General features: G+C 35.4%; 3 protein-coding genes across 4 annotated transcripts; 1 reads left to right on the top strand and 2 right to left on the bottom strand.

Moving 5' to 3' along the window:
- Window positions 1-6,819: 6,819 nt before the first annotated feature.
- LOC106443517 (heavy metal-associated isoprenylated plant protein 5-like) lies at window positions 6,820-8,465 on the bottom strand. Its single transcript, XM_013885076.3, has 4 exons — window positions 8,384-8,465; window positions 7,811-8,269; window positions 7,634-7,712; window positions 6,820-7,543 (listed from the first exon to the last, which is right to left on the bottom strand). The coding sequence occupies exons 1-4, from the start codon at window positions 8,390-8,392 to the stop codon at window positions 6,909-6,911; spliced, it is 1,182 nt and encodes a 393-aa protein (XP_013740530.2). The 5' UTR covers window positions 8,393-8,465; the 3' UTR covers window positions 6,820-6,908.
- A 1,699-nt stretch (window positions 8,466-10,164) lies between these two features.
- LOC106443518 (zinc finger protein 593 homolog) lies at window positions 10,165-11,322 on the top strand. Of its 2 annotated transcripts, none has more exons than XM_013885077.3 (4): window positions 10,165-10,283; window positions 10,376-10,569; window positions 10,810-10,872; window positions 11,079-11,322. In XM_013885077.3, exons 2-4 carry the CDS (start codon window positions 10,379-10,381, stop codon window positions 11,179-11,181), a joined length of 357 nt encoding a protein of 118 aa, XP_013740531.2. In that variant the 5' UTR covers window positions 10,165-10,283; window positions 10,376-10,378; the 3' UTR covers window positions 11,182-11,322. The 2 variants fall into 2 exon arrangements, with proteins under 2 accessions (XP_013740531.2, XP_048631642.1); XM_048775685.1 differs by having other exon boundaries at window positions 10,241-10,283; window positions 10,370-10,569.
- A 3,198-nt stretch (window positions 11,323-14,520) lies between these two features.
- LOC106437888 (ABC transporter B family member 1) lies at window positions 14,521-20,072 on the bottom strand. The gene is made up of 10 exons (XM_013878894.3): window positions 19,571-20,072; window positions 19,440-19,494; window positions 19,180-19,355; window positions 18,898-19,098; window positions 18,523-18,782; window positions 18,121-18,437; window positions 17,813-18,036; window positions 17,159-17,532; window positions 16,368-17,085; window positions 14,521-16,010 (listed from the first exon to the last, which is right to left on the bottom strand). The coding sequence occupies exons 1-10, from the start codon at window positions 19,985-19,987 to the stop codon at window positions 14,739-14,741; spliced, it is 4,014 nt and encodes a 1,337-aa protein (XP_013734348.2). The 5' UTR covers window positions 19,988-20,072; the 3' UTR covers window positions 14,521-14,738.
- Window positions 20,073-22,226: the final 2,154 nt, after the last annotated feature.

Raw genomic sequence — 22,226 nt, 5'->3', positions numbered from 1 at the left:
TTAATAATAACGTTTTATTACAAAAATAAAATATTATTTACTTTTTAAATTTTAATACCTAATATAATAAATTTAATTTATAAAAATATTGTAAAACTTATATAAACTATAATATATATAACATATATATATATATATATATATATAATTCTGTACATATATGTATATATATGCATATAATAGATCGAATTTGATAATCGCTCCTAAAAATATTGGTATTTGTGATTTGCTTTTCTTTAATTGTAGTAGTTGATTTGCTTCGTAATGTTACGGATATCCATATTTTTTGGTTCAATTCAAAAAGGATAACGAATTGAATCAAAACTTATAAATATTTTGTCCAACTTTATCGGTAAACAATAAAAATAATATATATATAGTTTAGCTTTTGATTCGTTATTTGTTTTGATTCGAACCGAAAAATCCAAAGTTTTATTGGAACCATGCATATGAGTTTTATATTCAAAAAAAAATACAAAGTATATAGTGTGAACATATTTATGAATATAGTGTGAACACATTTATGAATATAGTGTGAACGCGTTAACATATTTATTATCAAATCATTGTGAGGCTGCCACGTATCTATTATAGTGTGAATGCATTTATTACAATGCTTCTCCTTTAATATATAAGGGATTTTCTTAAGAAATTATGTATACCTTTAGCAAAAAAAAAAAAAGAAAAGAAAAGAAAAGAAGGTGTTTGTTCAGTCGATCGCATTTCTCTCTCCCCTCTTTCCCTCCTCTCTCTTCTCCAACCTTCACGTAACAAAGGCCTTTGCTTTTCCGGTCGCCGCTCCGCCGTTCGCGGTCGCCGGATTCTCTCTTTTCTCCCCCTCTTTCCTCTCAAGTGTTTCATCTGTCCTTCTCTCCTTTGTGTTTTCTTCTCTCTGCGGCAGAGTGAGCTCCACCTTAGCTTAGATCCGGAATCTGGGTTTCAGATCTAGGGTCTCCGGCGGTGAGTCTAGGCGCGTGAGGACATCGTCTGTCTTTTCTATGGCTTAGACCTTTGGTTTCGTGCTTGGAGTTCCGGTGGTTTTGTGTTGCTTGGTGTGTGCTCTCGGGTGAGTAGTGGCGCATGTGACGTCGGTTGGGTCTTCTCTGCGGTGGTTCTCTCGAATTTCGTCCGGGATTGGTTCGTGGTTGGCTCTGACTAGGAGCTTTGTGGCGGGCTTCTTGTTTCTGTTCACTCTCGGGTTATTGGGTGTCCTTCCGGTAACGGCACGTGAGAGTTAGTCTGGAGCTATGGTCGGTAAGCTTGATCTCCGGTGTCTCTGGTGGTCGCGTGTTAGTCAGAACGTTCTTTTGCTCCATCCGATCTTCGTATCTGGTGGTGTTGCGGTTTGTTTTGTCTCCGTTTGTGTGCAGGTCCGGTGGTGTGGCCCTCGGGTTCCTCTCACCTCACCTAATAAAGTTGTCGGGGCTTGGTGGTGGCGGTCGTCGGGTCTCCACCCTCTCGGGTTCTCGGTCTCGGGTTAGCTTGTGGAGTTGGTTGGGTTAGAAGGCAATGGATAGGCTTTAATTTGGCTCCGGCTTTCTAGTGTGCTTGGTGGTATCTCTCCGGAAGAGGTGTTTCGGCCGGTCCCAATGTTCTATATGAGTCTTGGGTTCAACGGGTGTACACGGTCACGGGTTGGTGAGTTGGAGGCAGCAATCTTCAGCATCCTTCTCCGAACGACGGTACTACGAGATCCTCTTCGTGCTGCCGGATAGTTGTCTCTTGGGTTAGCTAGAGTGTTCGGGTTGTGATTCTTTGGGCAGTTCGTGGCGTTTAAGTTTTTCAGAAGCTGTAGGAGCCGTGTGTTTCAAGGTTTGAGGGCGCCTTTCTCTCCGGTAGCTCGCGGCGACTGGAAGCTCTCTCTGTTATCGACTTGCTTCCTGATCCTTCGCGCTAAAGTTAAAGTATCATCCTAAGCCAGCTTCTCCTTGCTTCATTTTGTTATTTTCGTTGCTTAGATCCCCTCTGTTTAGTTTATTTTCGTACTTTTGTTATTAGTTTGCTTTGTACTTCTGTAAAAAATTGAAAACCTTGGTATAATAATTTAACATTTTACCAAAAAAAAAAAAAAAAAAAAAAGAAATTATGTATACATTCGAATGTTCTTTTGCTTAAATTTTTATGACTACTATATAATATTGACTCTTGTCGGTAATATGTTAAATCGAGTTGATACTAACTACCCATTTTCTGCTATATTAAATAAGGGGACCATGTAAAACTCAAAACAAAACTGACGGCTTCACTAGCGTAACCGCAGCGATTACAGATGTGGATATGGACGTTTGCGAATACAGATAGTTGCGGTTTAAAGTATTGTTAAAAAAATTGTATGACGTGATACAACGGTTACAAATTAGTGCGTATAAACTGGTTAACTACCAAACGTATCAGTGGTTAAATAATAAATTAACAATATTTATATTTTATATAATTATAAAAATATTAAAAATCATACTATTATAACAGATATTAAAATTATATTTATAAATTACACTATTGCATTTTTTAAAAAATATAGAAAATACTTTTGTTTTAATAATATAAATTAAATATAATATATATTTTAGTATTTATATTATTTCAATATTAAATTTAACTAAATATTTTTATTTTTATATGTATATAGTTTTAAAAAAAAACTATTTTAGCCTCCCGCAATACCGCAACACAAACGCTAGCTAGAACCACCTTTTAAATTTTAGAGGTTCAAAGAGGTTTGTAGTGATTTATAGCGTTTTTCTGCAATTGTTACAAAAATTGCGTTTTTGGGTATAGCGGGAAAACAACAATATAACGTGAATAGTGAATATTATCAAATTTACCACGGAGTTTTGTTATTTCTATTTGAAACGTGCATGTTTGAACTTTGAATTTGGATAATGATATACAACAATGACATCAGTATAAACCACTAGATTGTCATTTATCTAGAAGTTAATGGATAGTAAAACACCTGAATATACAATTTAATCAACTCCATCTATATTCCATGCATATAATTAATCACTTCACTTATAACATAACCTTTTAATATTTTGTTGACACAACAATAACATCAGTATGAACCACTAGATGGTCATTTATCTAGAAGTTAATGGATAGTAAACACACATAAATATAAAATTTAATCATCAACTCCATATACATTCCATGCATATACAGATTAATCACTTCACTTATAACAAAACCTATTAATATTTTGTTGACACAACAATGACATCCGTATAAGCCTAATTTTGTAGAAGTTAATGGATAGTAAAACACATGAAAATACAATTTAATCAACTCCATCTATATTCCATGCATATACAGATTAATCACTTCACTTATAACATGACCTATTAATACTATGTTGACACTATGAAATTAGAAGCAAACTTTGACACTATGAGAAAAGAAGCAAAACTTAGGGATGCATTGCTGACGCACACACGCAAAAATAAAATAAAATAATAAGAGATCATATTACTTGATTAGTTGAGGGTAAGACAAAATTAATTATTCTCAGTGACTGCTTTGAAGTTTCAAACTATATAAAAGGTAACCTCCTAAGTGATGATGTCAAAAACAAAAGAAAATGATAATGTTACTCTACTAATGATAGTTAAGAGATTATTCAGGAGGACTGTATTTTTCCACACGCTAACAAATCATTTAGTACGGCTGCAAACTCTGGATACATACTGAAAATTTCCAACCATGGAATCGAAAGAGAGATAATGGAGTAACAACATTGACTGACGCAAAAAGAAATAAAGATGAGAGAGAACAGAGATGGAAAATAATTATGAAAAGAAGTTCAGTACGACCTATAAGAGCCCACGTGGTCTTAGTCAAATTCATTCTATTATTAAACAAAAAGACTAGTAGGTGGAGTTCCAAAAAAAAAAGACTAGTAGGTGAATGATCTTGTAGATACATTTTTTTTATTGCATTACACTTCAATTTAAAATGTTGATCTTAAAACTATTTTGAATTTATGAACGATTAGAGAATAAAGTTTTTATTTTTGAGAATAAAAGTTAGGATAAGAATCTTAGTAAAACCAACAACGATATCAGATTCGAGGCTACGAAATGACATTTTATTCAATAAAGTTATATTTATTTGCAGTATATATCGAGTAAAGTTTATAGTGAATAAACTGAAGAAATGTTTTAAGAAAAGGTGAGAGATAGTTTTCTCCTAAAAATACTTTTCTCAGACGGTAAAAAGTGGAGTTTTTAGCGGAAGTTAAGAAATTGTTTCTTAGCTTCCGCTAAGAACTCCATCCTAAAAATCTCGGATTAATTATGCTCTTACAAGCTAATCGACGTAGAGTTAGCAGTGGAGCTCTAAAGTATTTTTGTTACAATATGAACAAATCAGTTCCCTCTTCCTTATCATCTCTTAACATAATCAGCATATCAAGTCTTCAATTTGGGCCAATCCACTTATTATCCATAACTTGAGCCAATCCACTTGTTGTTTCATTTCAGACAATGTCTACGTGATAATCATAATGCAGTAACAATAAAATAAAGAGAGAGAGAGAAATAGATAGATAGGTATCCATTAGTTTTGTTTGAAGATTTAAATATCCATTAGTTTGCAACCACAAAATACACATCCACTAATTTTGAATTTATTTAACTGTTGAGACAGAGTTACTTGTATTTTCTGTTGCCAGATCAACTTCCATGAAGGAGACATGGGTGGCCTTTGATTGGATTTTGCAACCTATCACCTAATTCATATTATCATCATCATTATTAGGTACTAGTTTAATATTTGTCAATATGTTTGAGCAATGACAAAACATCTTAGTGGATTCCCATTTTGATTAAATAGACTAATTGATCATTCAGATGCATGGTATTACTTTAAATAAATTGATGATATTTGTAGATATTTAATACCGGTTCTCTAATATTAATTAAATTCAAAAAATTCCAAATACATTTTTAGGTAAAGACATACCTTTTTGAAAACTGAGGCTAAAAGATATAAGATAGAAGATGTTTGGCTTCATTTTTTTTTTGGTAACACAGAAGATGTTTGGCTTATTTCATTTTCTTTAGCCCCGAGTGATAAAACTTTCTTTACTTTATTTGTATTGTCGCTTTCTTAACATCTCCCACTAGTTTACATCGTTACGTGAGACCTAATATTTGGGTCATATGCTTAAGAAAGCGTTGAAGATAGCATGGGAAATCAGTTTTCTTGTTTATTTTATTTTCTCTCTATTGCGACAAGAAGTGATCAGTTTGGCAACACGTACATGTACACATGCAATTATCTGCCTATAGAGGAGATTTCCACGCTATCCGCAACATATGTCTTGTATTCTTTATGATTAAATATGTTATGAACATATTAGTATTCGATACGTTTCCAAAGATAAAAGTTTATCATAAGTGGATTATGGGGTATAGATGACATATATATTCTTCCATAAACAAACCTCAAAACAGGGTGTGTGTCAGTGTGAGTGTGTTGATTTATCCTCAGCATCCAATGATGTTTGCATAAAATACACTTACAAATTTTCATAGTTATAATCACATAGATACAATACAAAGAAAAGAATATTAGAGAGAAAATAGAAAGTGACGGAATCATTATCAACATGAGTTTGTTATAATCGGTTTGTCTGCGTGCATCACTCCAAAATATTTATGCGTAAAAATGAAGTCGCTCTTTGTATTTCATTTCAAGAGTAAGCGACCATTAATCATGCAAAACCATTATATAAATAATGACCATATGTACATAGCAATAATTAATGCACACATACACGTAGAGAATGCAAACGAATGCTATATGTCAAAAACACTTGCGTAATTGTGCAATTAACAAACTCAGCACACGAAAATGGTCATGTAATCTTTGTTCAACTAAAGCTAATAAATATGTTATTAATAAGCATTTACGATTATACGCTATAAAAGACAATTTGATACAGATCAGTAAGTAACAACGGAGGTGACAAATTTTTTGATTTTCCTATGATACATTTTTATATTTTTTTATCCGGCATACCCATACATGTATATGATCAGATATAAGTACTGTCTTGACTAAATAAATTACATGTCTTTTTTTGTCAACTTAAAAGTATCTTGAACATATGGATGGATTCAGACTAATTTTCAGTGGAACGTGCGATTTCAAATGTATCATTTTCTATATATTCAAATAATGTCCAAAGTTTGATTCATATCTGTGTGGTTTTATATCCATGTGGCATTGTGGCCACAAGGAAATATTCATGTATTGTGTTACATATTAAAGTTAGTGAAACTATCACAAGAAAAAGAAAATGAGCTTTTTGATATTTAATTTGGACGGTACATATATATATTTACTCTATTTTTGAGAAAGTCCATATGAAGATTAGTGTGTTAGCCTAAAGTTTAATGCTAGATAAGAAATTGTCTAGTGGCGGATAAAAGCGTGTGTTTAGTTGCGGATATACATTTTACCCTTTCATTCAATCACCCTAAATCAGCATAGCCCAAAGATTCAAGAGGATATCACAAATCATCTTGAATACACTTTAAACTCATGATCAGTTGAAGCATAATCAAGCTTTAAAAGGATAAGATAATCACAAAGTAAACACAAGAGAGAAAGTGGTAATTGCATGAACTTCAAAGATCCAAAAGGTGATTAAGAATACGGCCAACTCTAGCGGAACCACTATGTGATTTTTTTGGTCTTCTGGTCTTAACAAATACTTACTATTATATTCCTTTTCACTATTTTACAGTATTTTTTCTAGTTGCTGCAAAATTAAGTAAAGCATTAGTTTTTAAGTACCCGCTAGCTCCATCTCAATTTCAAAAGTTTATCAAAAGTTGCCATTTTTGAATGTTCCAAGCTTTAGGTTTCGTATATATACAATTCAAAGTCCATGTTTACATTTACATAATGGAGCAACCGTTAGGGTTCTCGTCGCTGAACATTCCAGGAGGCGCGTTCATGTTAGGATGCGAGTATGGCACGTAACTCTCACTCATGTAATTGTATCCTGAACCTGAATAACTCTGATCTTCTAACGAATACGTCTGACTGTACACGTGTCCTTCTTGCCAATACATTAGAGCCGTCGGATACGAATATCCATAATAATCCATTTTATTCACCATCGCCACCGGTGTACCTCCTCCACCGCCACTTTCCTTCTTCTCAACGCCGTCTCCAGTCTCTTTCTTCTTCTCTCCGCCGTCTCCAGACTCTTTCTTCTTCTCTCCGGTGGCTTCAGCTTCTTTCTTATTCTCACCGGTGTCTTCAGCTCCTTTCTTGTTCTCTCCGTGTTCGTTTCCTTCCTTCTTTACTTCACTAAATCCGGAGGCAGGACCTTCTTTGTTTCCTGCGGTAGGAGCAGCAGCTTCTGTCTTATTATTCTCGGCGGCTCCGTCGTCTATTTTGGCCGGAAGAAGAGGTTCGACAGTTCTTTTGAGTTTCTTTGTGAGGAGAGGCACAAGTTCTTTAACATCCATCATTCCTTTCAGTGTCACTATGTCTTTAGTTGCATCAACAGCCACAGTTTCAACCCCTGTTTCAAGTATTTAGCATCATTAAATTTAGTCTTAACTTGGAGTAAGGAAAACAAAAATCAACTTCGTTTGTCTATTAATCTCCCTACCTTTGATTTTCAATATTATTTTCTTGATTTTCTCAATACATCCCTCGCAATGTAGTCTGATCTTTAAAGCCACCAAGCTCTGAACAAAAACAATATAAAGAGAAATCAGTTATACATACTACTTTCTTGTTCTACTTTTTATTTGTAGCTACAAAATAATAATGATTTGATTCATACCTCTTTGGGAGCGGGCGGAGGAGGAGGAGGATTAGGAGCCGCTGCCTTATCTCCACCGTCGGATTTCTTCTCTCCAACGGCAGTGGCGGCAGCAGATGCGTCTACTTTTGGCGGTAATGGTGGTGGTGGGTTGGTGAGTAACACCTTTCTCTTCATTTTCTCCTCCAACGTCTCTTGGAACTTCACCGGATCGATCTTTCCGACCACCGTGAGCTTGTTACCACTCATATCCGCCGTCACATCTTTCACTCCGTCTAAGTGCTTCACCATTCGCTTGATCTTCTTTGCACAACCTCCACAGTGCATATCCACTTTGTAAACAAAGGCGGAAGTAGCAGCCGCGGCGGCCGGGGCAGCAGCAAAATCTCCTTCACTGCTCTTTGGCTTGTTGTCGATCGTCTCGGCAGAAACTACGGTGGCTGTCTGCTTCTCTTGTTCAACTTTGGCACCTTCTTGTTTCTACACACATAATTAAACACATGCATCAAGAAAAGTTGTGATAACAGAAAAAAAATCGTGATAACAAAAATTTCAAGTCAAGTCAAGCCAAAAATATAATAGAAAGCCACTGACCTCTCCCATTCTTGATTGGAGATAAGGATTTTTTTTTGAAAGAAAATATTGTAATTTAAGGATTATGAAATGTTTGAACGAGAGGGAGGGCAAATGTGTGTGTGTATTTATAGGGAAGAGGAGAGTTGGTTTGTGCGTGGGATTATTGTTAATTTATATTTGTTACTGAATATTATATTATGGTTTGATGTTACATGATAATATTCGTCTTCATATAGTTATGATATTATACATGTGTGTATTTGTTATGGGCCGAGGTCAGCGACAGTGTGCTGGGCGAATCCAGCTTATTAATTAAGTGGGTGCACTATTGATTACAAAATGGAAAAGGTCACAAGGTGGATTTCAAACTTGGGTTTAGTATGGGTGCACAACACCACTATTCCACCTGCTCTAACTGAATTTTTATGTTTTTCTATACGAAAATTGCATTATAAATAAATATTACGGGGTGCACAGGCCCCCAAAATGGGTAACCTGGCTTCGCCCCTGAGTGTGCATTTGACTCCCGTTTGACACAGGTGAATGAGTGATGGTAAGAGACACGAAGGCACCTAGTTCTACATGTGTTGCTTTTGAAAACAAAAAGGGTGTCATTTCTCATCTTTGACCACTTGATGACTAGAGTCCAGATTAGCCGAATCTGAATCAATTTAAGGTAAAAATATAAATATACACTCAACTTATACATCCTGTAAGAAACCAACTTCAGTTACATATCACGGTCCTGAATGCGACCTAATCATAGAAGCAATGTAAATTTAGTAGTCTTATAAGGTTAAATGCATTTGGTTAATTTATTAATAGCTAGATCTATTCACTCGTAAAAAATGTTCACGAAAATAATGGACAAACTATAATCAGTGGATTCAGATAATAGTAAAATAATCTTGTATTGTAAATTCGTTCCTATCTTTGTATTTAATTATTTATGCTACTTTGATTTCTAAGATAATTGTGATACTTGAAATATATAAGTGGTACTTTAATTGGATACATAATAAGCTCATTTAACTCATAAAAGATCAGATCCATATTTTAAAATACAAGAAGAAACCATCGCACATGATTGTAATTTTTAAGTAGTTTGACCTATTTCTAGGTCTGTGTGTGGAACGTGCATATATCAGCAAACTACCAAAAAGAATGTGCATGTATTAATATTTAACTATATGCACATTTCAAAGAAAATGGTTAAATATTTTCGAGTATTAAGAATGTAATCTCCACGTTCCGTTTGAATATACTATTCATTTCACGCAATTCGTACAACACTAATTAATAATTCAGCCAGTTTCAAAATATAAGTAGTTTTATATAAAAACATTTATATTAAAAAAGTTGTTACTTAAAAATATTGTTTAATATATTGTACAACCAATTATAAGAAAAACATACATAATGTTATTGGTTACACAATATCCAATAAATACAAAATTACATTAACATGTGAAAATAATTTATATTTAAAACAAAAATACTTCCACAAATTTAATATTATGAAAAAGAAGGATACAAAATAAGTTTGGTTCTTTACAGAGAAACTATTGATTTTAAGTTTTTAACTAAATAACTTTGATTGAGATTTCACCTCCATGGAACGATGCAAGCTGCGAGGAAGTGTCTATCTAATAAGAACATGAGGAAATTAATATGTTTACAAAGGCTTCCTCTTATAAATCAAATCCTTTCGTGCTGTCAAAAATGTAAACGAGGCCAAGTTGATAATCCATGGGCCTATGTAAAGCCTTTTTAATAAGATGGGCCTCATGTCAACCTCATTGGGTTACATTCAAACCGCCAAAATTAGGTTAGTTTATACCCAAAGCAAGACTCTGCTAGGGTTTCTCTTCCGCATCGTCGTCTCCATCTCCTCCTCGTGTAGCTTCTTCTCTAAACCGTAAGTTTTCTTTTCTTGTTACATATGAAACTCGTTTAGATTCTTACAATTCGCACACTGATGATTTCAATTTCACCAAAACTTATGAATAGAAAATGGGTAGATGTCCGACGAGGAAGGTGAAGAAGAGGCGTTTGTCTCACAAAACAGCTCGTCGCGACAAATTCGAAGTCAAAGGCGACGATTTAGTGTACACTGAGCTGCGTAAACCAGAGACGGAGACAAAGCCTTTGGAGCTTAACGAGGATTTGCCTGGGATGGGTCAATTCTACTGCTTGCATTGCGAGTAAGATGTTTTATTAATTCTAGTTTTTTTTTCTGATGATATGTTATGTTTGAATCAGACGTCTGTGTGTTTCTGTTTTTGTCATAAATTGATATGTTTCTCTAGTCTTTGTTTGGATCCTTGACATTTATGTTTCCGGTTATGTTCCAGATTGATTCATTTGTTTTGTTTGAATCAGGCATATGTGTGTTTTGTCTGATGCAGTTGTGTTTTTTTTTGTCGTGACTTGATATGTTTCAGTCGGTATTTCTCCAAGGCGTCTGTGCGAGATGATCATTTCAAGACGAAGAAACATAAGAAGCGGTAAGTGGAATCCTTCCTCGTCTTGCTTTTTGATTAAGTTTGATTAACGGTCATTAGACTTGCGACATTATATCTGTCCTGCTTGTCTGATGTTTAAACTGTTAAAAAAGTCTGAGCAATTGTTGTTTGAATAACTTGTGTGTGTGTTTGTGCATGAAGTGATTTGACTTTGTTTTCTCCATTTGGATTGTGTGTGATTGTTGCAGTGTGAAGATAATGAATGGACCAGCGCCACACTCGCAACTCGATGCAGATTTAGCCGCTGGAATGGGAATGCCGGACAATGGTCCAAAGCTCATGGCTGCTTGAGTTTACTTCAGTTTTGTTTTGTTTTGTTTCGTTTCTCATTAGTCTACAGTTTATGGAACCTAGATTGTTGTTGGTAGAGATGGTCCTTAGTAGTTAAACTATATAAATCCTAAATTAATGATATGCGTTTTTTTGTTCTGAGTACCCGTATCAAAAATGTCAATGGAACATCCTTCTTCTGAATGGTGCCGACTCCGTCGTAATTTGCTAACGGAAGAAAAACTTGCTAATGAGCTTGCACTCCAGCTTCTTTAATTTTCTATTTAAGTCGTTAACCTCAAACAAGCTTCACAAGACCACCACATCACATGTTCATGCATAAGCATAGGATTGCAACGAATGTCATATTGGTAATTAATTAATTGTATGAATCAATCCAGACAGTTGATCAAAATATGGATCTAATTTTTTCTCTGGATGATTACACTGTTGAAAACTAGTTAGATATATTAAAAATATGAAACTTCTAGATATCTCCAATTCAAAACATGACAATTTTAAATTTAGTGACATTTTTTTTTTCCACTGAAACTTTTTCATTATACTATAACTTTGAAACACAGTCTGATACAACAAGGATTACAACAAGAATTTAGTGACAATTTAAATAGTGATTTTTTTTAACATTATAGGAAAATGGCATTTTAAAATGTTATTTTCTGTTCTAAAGGTTTAAAGTGTTAACCTTTGCCACTTTGGTGGTTTAAAATGAAATTTTTAATATATTATCCATTCTTTACTTTCTATTATTTTTTTCGTTTATATTTTAAATGTAAACTAGATTTTGACCCGCGCAGGCGCGCGGGTGTATATTTTAAAAAATATGTTGATATTTGTTTTTCATGTAATTATTAGGATTTGGAAAAATGAATCCGAGGAACATAACCGATACCGATCCAAAGATATAATACCAAACCCAAACATAAATTGATTAAATATTCTAATTATTCAAAATTTTGTTATTTAGAGAACCGAATCTGATCCGAACCGAAGTATTTGGGTATCCAAATTTATCTAAAAATAGATTTATATACTTATATATATTAATTATTTTTAGATTTAACGTATATAAAACATCAAAAATGATACTTTTAAATTGGTTTAAATACTTGAAAATATATATAGATAGTCAAAAGTAAATATCTGAAATAGTTAAAGTATACTCAAATCACCAAAAATACTTAAAATAATTATTTATTTCGTATCCAAAATTTTAAATCAAGCCAATTGATATGTTAAGCTTAAGTATTATAACATATGTTATTCAAATTTATACGTAATATATTATTTTATTTATACATTTTGAGAAATTTAAAATATATAATGATTTAAGACTTTAAAAATAATTTAAATTAGTTATCCAAACCCAAACCAAACCCGCAAAGATCCAAATCGAACTCAAACAAAAATTTAGAAACATTCTAATAAGGCTGAAATCTTTGACCCCGAAAACCCAAAATACAAACCGATCAGAACTAAACCCGTATGGGTATCCAAAAGCCCATCTCTAGTCATTATTATATATCGTATTTTATCATCATATAATTAATCGTATTTTATATGTACCATCATATAAGTAATCATATAATTAATAGTATTTTATACATACCATCATATAAATAATTACATATATTATATTTTTAAAACTTAATATGAAATATGAAAACCATAATTTGAGTTGGTATTTCAAATTGGGCTTTGTATTATATTTTTCTTATATATATTGACAATATTTTTTTATAATGGTTATTGAAAAATAGTTTAGTAAAAATCTATTTTTGAATATATGTATATTTTTGAATCAATTTTTGATATAAATCAAATTTGAATTATTATTTTGATTTGAAATATGTATATAAAGTTTAAATTTTGTTTTATGGTTAGTTTAGAAAAAAAAATTTTAGGGAATTAGATTGACCTATTTTGGTATATTTTAAAAGTGGCCTAGATAACTTTCAATTTTTTTAAAAAAACATAAGCCCATTACTTTTTTTCTTAATACTACTATCCTTGTTTTCAAACAAAAATATTTTTTTTTAAAAGACTGCAATCCATGTTTCCAAACACTCCAAATTTTTAAAAGTCCTATTCAAGTCTCCAAACACTCCAATTTTGTACTTGAGTTTTAATAAGATAGATTAAAATCAATCTAATTTGATTACTCGTTCCTATATCCAAAAGTTTTTGTTGAACAAGATTATGGAGAAACCTATCATGTCTACAGTTATTCTGACCTTCCTTTAATTTCTCTACGAGTGAACTTACACATGTGCCGAATGATGTGCTACATGCTTCTTAATTCTTAATTATCCTCCACTATAACTTCCAAGTATGAATTGCATTACAACTAAAACAAACAAGTCGCCATCATTATCATTTAAATGCATACATGTATTTATGGTCGCACGCGTGTGTTACACAAAGAAACGAAATCAAGAATTGTTCATATAAAATCACATATACACAAATGAAAATGTTGTCTTTTCATTTCTTTTTGTTCTTTTGCTTTGGGTTTTCTCATCATCATCATCTCGTCTAATGTCCTTTTTGGACCCATCTTCTTTCTCTCATTTTCTGTTTTCTCATCTTCATCATTTTGTTCCCCACGTATGTTCGTGTGTCTATGTATCAAAGCATCCCTTTTCGACAATATTGTCAAAAAAAATTCTATCAGCTTTTGTATGTATTTACTTTACTAATCATGATCTACTTCAAAAAGCCATGATTTCTCCACAAGAGAAATTTAAAATAAAGTTGTAGACCCACAACATTCAAAAACTCATCAAACCTATAATTATAAAACTTAAAAGATCACATTTCGTCACTTCTTTTGTCCAGGACGGATCTCATGATTCTAAAGTTAGTCTTATCCTGAAATCTAGAACAAACCAAATGAATGTGTATATTATGTAACATCGTGTGCACTCAATGACTAAGACTATACGGGTTCTCAAAACTGATTTAGTATTCTATTACAATTATGAAAATTATAATATGATGACTGAAAATTATAATATCGTGAGGACCTATGTTAAGCGGTTTTATTTACATTTTACACTTCACTTGAAAATTTATATCTGACGATTATATTTGCACATCATAGTCAAAAGATTTTTTTAGAAACTTTTTTCCATTAATTTGTATTATTGTATATGCCAAATTTTGCAATGTATAATTATTAATAGACATTTAATCAAACCATTCACTGACAATATAATTTTATGATCAAGATAAAACTGATCTCAAATTTTTATCTTTCGCTAAGAGTTATGCATCGGCCACTGTTTCCATCTTCACATCACTAGGAAGGCTCGTAGATTGCTTAGGGATAAACTGATATTACACAGATGAACAATTAGATTACTCATAATAATACACAATAATAATAATACTATACCATCAATTCTGAAACGTAGTTCCAAAAATAAAGTAACCTCAAAATTACAACATAAAAAGAAGAAAAATGAGCTCGCAGAGTTTATACAGAACATGTTCTAGTGCGTGTTGTTTCTTTTGACTCTGTTCTCTCTTCTTCTATATGACCAAAGTAGCAAGTACTAAGCATCATCATCCTTAACCCTAGAACTCGACCCTGACGTCATACCAATCACCTGAGTATGCGTAAACCTCTGCAACTGTATCATCCTCGCGTAGATTCCATCGGGATAGTTCTTGAGAAGATGCGAATGCGATCCTTGTTCCGCAACTTTACCATCATCAATCACCGCGATCACGTGTGCGTTCCTGATTGTAGACAACCTATGAGCCACGACAATAGATGTTCTACCAGAACAAGCCTGGTCCAATGCTTCTTGCACCGACCTCTCTGACTCTGCATCAAGAGCACTTGTGGCCTCATCGAGCAGCATGATCTCTGCCTTCCTCACCAAGGCACGTGCTATCGCTATCCTCTGTTTCTGTCCTCCCGACAGCTGAACGCCTCTCTCTCCGACATAAGTCTTGTAGCCATCAGGCAACGCGGATATGAACTTGTGCGCGCTGGCTAGCGTCGCGGCTTGGATGATCTCTGCTTCGGTCGCGCATTCGTGTCCGTATGCGATGTTTTCGTATATTGTCGTGCCGAACAAGCAAGGCTCTTGAGGGACTATGGCTATGTGTTTCCTTATGGCCTTCAAATTGTACTTCCTTATGTCTTTACCGTCTATCAAGACTCGGCCTGAGGACGGTTCGTAGAATCTCTGGATGAGGGAGATGACTGAGCTTTTACCGCACCCGCTCGGACCGACAAGGGCCAAAGTCTTGCCAGCTCTAGCGCGAAGGCTAAGGTCACGGAAAACTTGAATGTCTGGTCTAGAAGGGTAAGAGAAATCAATGTGTTTCAGCTCCACTTCGCCGCGTAACCGGTCTGGAACCGGCGTGGTATCGAGATCATCCGGTTCGATCTCGGTTTTTCGATCAAGAAGTTCGAAAACCGACCTCATAGCCTGACCACCTTTGATGAAATCAGGAGCTAATGTGAGTGTCTCTGCTGCACCATTAGCTGAGACCATCAGAACCATGAAGACTCTTATGGTTTTGGAGAAGTCTGAGATGCCGTGTTTCACAAGCCACGACGCGTACCATAGCCCTAGAGCGTAAGATGCGTAGAGACAGAACTGAGCTACACCATAGCCACTTCCAGCGATTTGTCCTTTCCAGAAGCAACGTTTCAACGGTGGTTCGAGGTTTGCAGTGTAGAGACGAACGATCTTTGCCTCTGAATTGAAAGCTGCGACTGTTCTGACATTAGCTATGGCTTCGCCAGCGAGCTGTGTTCCCTTGGCATGTGCTGCTTCAAGGTCTCCAGAGAATCCAGTCATGAACATTTTCTGATGAAAAAGACAAAACAAATGAAGAACAAATGTTTTTAAAACCGAACCAGTCCGATGAACCAATCATAAAGTCGGATTGGGTCTTCAATTTATTGAAAGGGATGAAAAACTATCAAATTATCAAAAATCCATAAAAGGATGAACAAAAAATTTAGTTAATATTTCTAATGTTTTATATTTGATATATGTTCTTATTCTAATATGTATCATATTTACTATAATTATTTTAGGTCTATATATTAAAAATTAATATGTATATATAATTTAAGTTTCAATTTCAAACCATATTGAAACGTGACCCAAATAATTATCCGGTTAACCTTCGGTTTTAGAAACATGGGCAAGAAGACAAACCTGTAAGACAGTTGCAGCAACAACAACAGGGAAGACTGCAACCAACACAAGTGCTAGTCTCCATTGCAGAACAAACCCAGCAGTGCAAGCAACAAGCATCAACGCTGTGTTCTGCACAATGACCGAGATCCTATCTCCTATAGCTGATCTCACGTTATTAGCATCAAGAGCCAACCTCGCCGAGATTCTCGCGCTCTCATTCTCCTCTTGATCAAACCAAGCCATCTCGTTCTTGAGCACAGCGGTAAGCATCTTCTCACGGACCCTCTTGGTGAGATTCTCCCCCACAATGTCCCAGAAAGAATGCTGGAGCGTGTTGAAGATGAGAGCCGCAGAAGAGAGACCGATCAAGAGGTAACAGTATTTATCAATCTGTTTGATCATGTAATTGTGGTCCGGGTTGTAGTAGATGCTTAGGACCGCGCTGAGGACATACGCAAAGAAGGCGCTGAGCGAGCCGCAGATGACAGAGCCGACAGAACCGACGAGAGCGTATTTCCACTCCGGAGAGTTCATTTTCGCTAGCCGCCAGAAGGAGTTGGCTTGGTCCTTGAATGGTAGCTTATCGTGTCGGTAGTTTGGGTATGAAGAAGCTTCGACGGAGAGGCTGAAGTCAGTAGTTGAGAAGTCGGAGAGTCTCCGCGAGTACGGTGACCTTCCATAAGAAGAGTTCCGAGCTATTATCGGTGAGCTAACCGAGTTTCTAGCACTAGACGGTCTGCAACAACAAGTAGAAGAATAACATTAAAGCATATCTCACCCAAACAAAAGCAAAATGAATCGGAACATACCTAGCACTACTCTTTCTTGCGTTGTTCATAGCGGTTTCATGAGCTGCCTCTTGCATTTTAATAAGCTTAGAGTAGATACCATTCTCTCCCTTGGCGAAAAGCTCGTCGTGAGTACCAATCTCGGAGACACTTCCTTGCTGAAGCACAGCTACAAGGTCAGCTTTGCGGATGGTGGAGAGACGGTGAGCGATGATTAGAGTCGTCCTTCCTATCATGAAACGGTCCAAAGCTTCTTGCACTAGCTTCTCTGATTCAGAATCCAAAGCGCTTGTGGCTTCATCTAGTAAAAGTATCGCCGGGTTCTTTAACATGGCTCTTGCTATCGCTATTCTTTGCTTCTGTCCACCTGAAAGCTGCAGTCCTCTCTCCCCAACCTGGACATTATGTTACATTACCAAATGAGTATGAATAAACTTAACTGTAATAATGGTTGATGGTCTTCAAGTTAAAGAATAATAATGAAACATATAAAAGTGTCAACATCAACACACATGACTGAAACTACTTGTCACATGCGTTGTTGACCAAACCCATGTGGCTCTGTTATAAATGCTTTTTCATGACCACTCTTTTGACTTTCGAAAATACATTAAACTAATGAAAAATTTAAAGAACACAGATTCTAAAACCATTTATGAACCATGTGACCCAGACCTGTGTGTCGAAGCCATCAGGTAGTTTGATGATGAAGGAATGAGCATTTGCGACTCGAGCTGCTTCTTCTACCTCGACTTGATCTGCGTCGGGACGGCCTAAGAGTATATTCTCTTTGATAGAAGTGGCAAACAAGGCTGGTTCTTGGCTCACAAGACCGATCTGTTGCCTTAACCATTTAAGTTTCAGAGTCTTCAGGTCGTGCCCGTCTAGTAAAACTTGACCTGCAGGGAAGATAACAAACTTGTTAAAAACAAACAATGCTCTCTAGCAACAGTAGCAGAATCTGTTCGGACATGTTGTTTGACCTGAGGTTGGGTCGTAGAACCGCTCGATAAGCGAAACGACAGTGCTTTTGCCCGAACCACTGCTTCCGACCAAAGCTATAGTCTTCCCGGCGGGAACAGAGAGTGTGAAGTCGTTAAGGATCTTAACATCTGGTCTTGACGGGTACGAAAAGTCAACGTTTTTAAGCTCGACAAGACCCGTGACAGACTCTAGCTCCACGCCGGACTCGCTGTTACGCTCTATCGTTGGCTTGTGATCAATGATTCTAAAGATCTTTGCAGCAGCAACTTTAGCTTTCGCAAACGCAGCCATGCTCGGTACTGATTGTCCCAACCCCCTTTAAAACAAGAATCAAGAACTCAATAAAAAAAAAACAATCTTTTTAATCAAACGATGAAGAAAACAGAGAGAAGAGTGCTTACAAGCCACCGATCATGACGGCGAACATGGTGGCTATAGCGAGACCACCGTTGGTCAAATGATGACGGACGAGATAGCCACCGTACCAGAGCAAGAGAGCGTAGCAACAGAAGACGACGAAGTAAGTGGCGCCAAGTCCCATTCCTTTAGCGAAACCTGTTTTGTAACCGAGTTTCTGAGCTGTCTTCAAAGCTGATGAGTAAGCTTGAGAGGCTCTTGATTCTCCGACAAAAGCCATTACTACCCTGATCTGTACCACTGTCTGCTCAGAACAAAACAAAACAAAACCAAACCCAGATGTAAAGACATGATTTTGATCACTGGATCAAGAAAAAAAAATAGAAACTTTTTTCGTTCTTGGGATCTGTGCACTCTACCTGTTCGACGATATTACCAGCTTGTGAAAGAGACTCTTGACTCTTGTTAGAGAGCTTAGAGAGAGTTGTGGTGTGGATTCCTCCGATCACAGCTATCAACGGAACCACCGCGATAGTCACCAACGCTAGTTGCCACACCGCCGTGAAACCCACGATGAATCCCGACACAAAAGTCGCCATGTAATGGATGAAGTTACCCAACTGAGATTCAAGATTCAGATCAGATCAGATGAGGAAAAAGAACAGAGCAAAAAAAAAAAAGATAAAATTTTTTTAGCTTACTTTCTCGCTGATGGCGTCTTGAACCATAACAGCGTCGGTGTTAATGGCGGAGACAACATCTGAAGTTCGAACCTCAGTGTCGAAGAACTGAATGTCTTGGTTTAAAGCAGCTTCTAAGTACTTTATCCTCATCTTCGTTGTTTGTCTCTCTCCAGTCCACATCCAACACGAAATCTCTGCAAACACAACGAGTTTTTTTAAAAAAAAATCGAATCTTGCTCACGGATCAAGAAACATAAAAGTTTTAATTTCTCTTTCACCTGCCCAGGAGGAAGCCCAGATTGCAGCACCAACGACAAGAAAGTAAAGCGCATACTGTAATAAGCAAGTTTTTAGATTAGTCTTGTAAATGATTTGAGACAAAAACAGAGAGATTTAAAGTTTGTTGTACCTTGAGAACTTCTTGCATCATCTTGTCGACGTTATTCGCGTTAGAACCGAAGGAGTTAACGAGATCGGCGAAGAATCTGAGGAACAGAGGCAAAGAGCAGCCGTGGACGAAAGCACCAACAGAGCCAATTGTCATCAGTACATAATCTAACCCATCTGCGAATCTGAAAAGCTCTTTGAACGCAACTCCACGAATCTCTGCTTTTTTAGGCTCCTCCACTGTTGCCGGAGGAGGAGGAGTACCACCGCCGTTTTCCATCTCCGGCGGATGTTCTTGGAGCTCTGTTTCTGGGTTTCTTGAGTTGCTGTTACTATTTGAGGAAGGTTCAGGGAGAAGCTCAAGTCCTTGCATTTCGGACCAACGCCATTGTTCTAATGACTTTATTTCTTCTTCTATCTGAACAGATTCTTGGGACATTTTGTGTATATGTTTTGCTACTTTGCTTTATAGAGAGCCTCAAAAACCACAACAGCTCTCAGAAAAAAGAAAAAAGAAAATATTCTTTTAAAATTTTTCTTATAAATATATATAAATTTAAAATTAAATTAAGACACCGTAGCTTCTTCTTCACAACACTTATTTTTATAATCCCATCTTCGTTTTCCTCCGCTCTATATGCTTTCTCCCACACTAATCCCACTTCCGTTTTTGTTATTTAATTAATTCTCTATTTATTAACCTTTTTTAACGGTTTGATATTTTTTTTTATATAGTACTATCCTATTGGTCAGTCAATTTGTGTATTTATGCTCTTCTCACAGATTTTTACTATCTGGTTATTAGTCACTCAATTTGTGTATTTATTTTTGACCAATTTTGTAAAGAAGATATATAGATTGCCAAAAATTGAGTTTTCGTGCAGTGATTTTCACTTTTTTCAGCCCACGCTTGATGTTTTTAATTTCCTTTTCCACATTTGTTTCCATGTTCTTGGATCTGTTTGCTTAGTGGGTCTTTTTTATTTTGTTGCAAAAACAAAGTTAAGCAAATTATTTATTTTGTTATTGCGGTTTCTTAATACGTAGAAAACATAGAAAGCGACTGATGATGGAAGAGATAGAGAGAGAGAATGAGATTGATGGAATCCGACATAGAACACTGTTCTGTAATGGAGATAAGTTTTTGACACACTACAGTTCTGCTCTTTTGCTTTAGTCCAAAATTTTTTTTTGTATATAACATTGTCAGTTTGTCACTGTAAAAAGGGAATTTTTACTTCTTTTCTGTATAATTAGTTTCTTAACATCAGATTCAGAAAAAGAAGAAAACATTCACTTCTTTTCTTATTGACCAACTATGGTAGGTACAATTATTATCAATTATGTTTGTTGTTAGATCTTGAAAATGCGGACAGTAGTAGTCATAATCTGCATCACCAACTAAAGAAAACTTACAATGAAAACCATTTGCTTCATAAATTGCTTGTAAAATTTTGTTCTATTATTATATAAAAAAACTTTTGGGATCAATTTTGCATGATTGGAGAGATTCCACTTGGAGTTTCATCTATCAGATGTGGACGAACATATCTGCAAAGTTATTGATGGATGGTTCTATGAACCACAGCTCGAATGCAACTTCCCTTAAACTTAAACTTTTATGATGTAAATGTTTTTGCAGTGAGAAATGCTGCAATGCATAAGATTAAACCATCAACAATAATGTTAAAGCTAGAATAATTAATTATATACGATGTCTTTGACTCTTTTCTCAATAAAATAAAAATATCATTTATTTCAAACCGATCATGTCTTTGGGATTATAAAATTATAAGCAAGTTTTGGTGGTTGAGTTTTGTTGGACATTGCATTATGATAATACTCTTTTGTTTGGTTTTCAGGATATCACATATCAAGGAGTTTAGGAGTAAAAAATTGGTAGTGTGTAAGAAAAATATTTATGTTCACACATTCTCCATTTTCTTTGTCTTCTTTCCTTTAATTACGGCCTTTTCTTTTTAATTATTTCTAATTGTTAGTTAAATACAATAATTAGCATTAACCAAATTAGAAGATAATGGGGTTCACATTAACAGACACCTGGTATTCAAAAACGAATCTAACCGGTTTAGTTTAATCTATATGGAGAAACGAAAGTCATGAATGATAGTGAATTGTTTTTGTGATTATTTAATGAAAAGAAATAGGAAAAATCAGAGTCAGAGTAAGACACTGTGGTACGGAAGATAAATAATGAAAGCCATATTTTATGGGAAAGAAGTTCAGCTGCTTTAATCACGCCTCTAGAGATCCTAATTTAAATTGTCTCCCCATTTTCTTAAGTTTTACACGTAGGTATTGTGACATAGTGTAAAATGTTCTTTCCTAGAAAATCCGAGATTAACAGTTTTGACTGTCATGATCAATTAATTAAGTAATAACAGATGACATAGTATATCTGATTGATTAGAACAGCTAACAATGCGACATCATATTATAATTAGTGGCATATAGTATGCAAAACTCATATAGATCATACGGTATGTAAAGTAAAACTGATAACCGTTTCAATTTTACTACTCGAGTGGAGCTCCTCTCGTTATTTTCATGACCTCTTCGAATTGGACCGTATGTCGCTTCTGTGCCTCATTTGTTCAAGGTAAACTAGGAGATTCTCCTTGAGTTGATAGCAATGGAATTTCAATTCTGCTGAGGAG

The sequence above is a fragment of the Brassica napus genome, chromosome A3 (assembly GCF_020379485.1).
Source record: "Brassica napus cultivar Da-Ae chromosome A3, Da-Ae, whole genome shotgun sequence".
Classification (NCBI taxonomy): domain Eukaryota; kingdom Viridiplantae; phylum Streptophyta; class Magnoliopsida; order Brassicales; family Brassicaceae; genus Brassica; species Brassica napus.
Note: the sequence above shows the minus strand (reverse complement) of the source record. Positions and strands in the feature narration are given on the sequence as shown.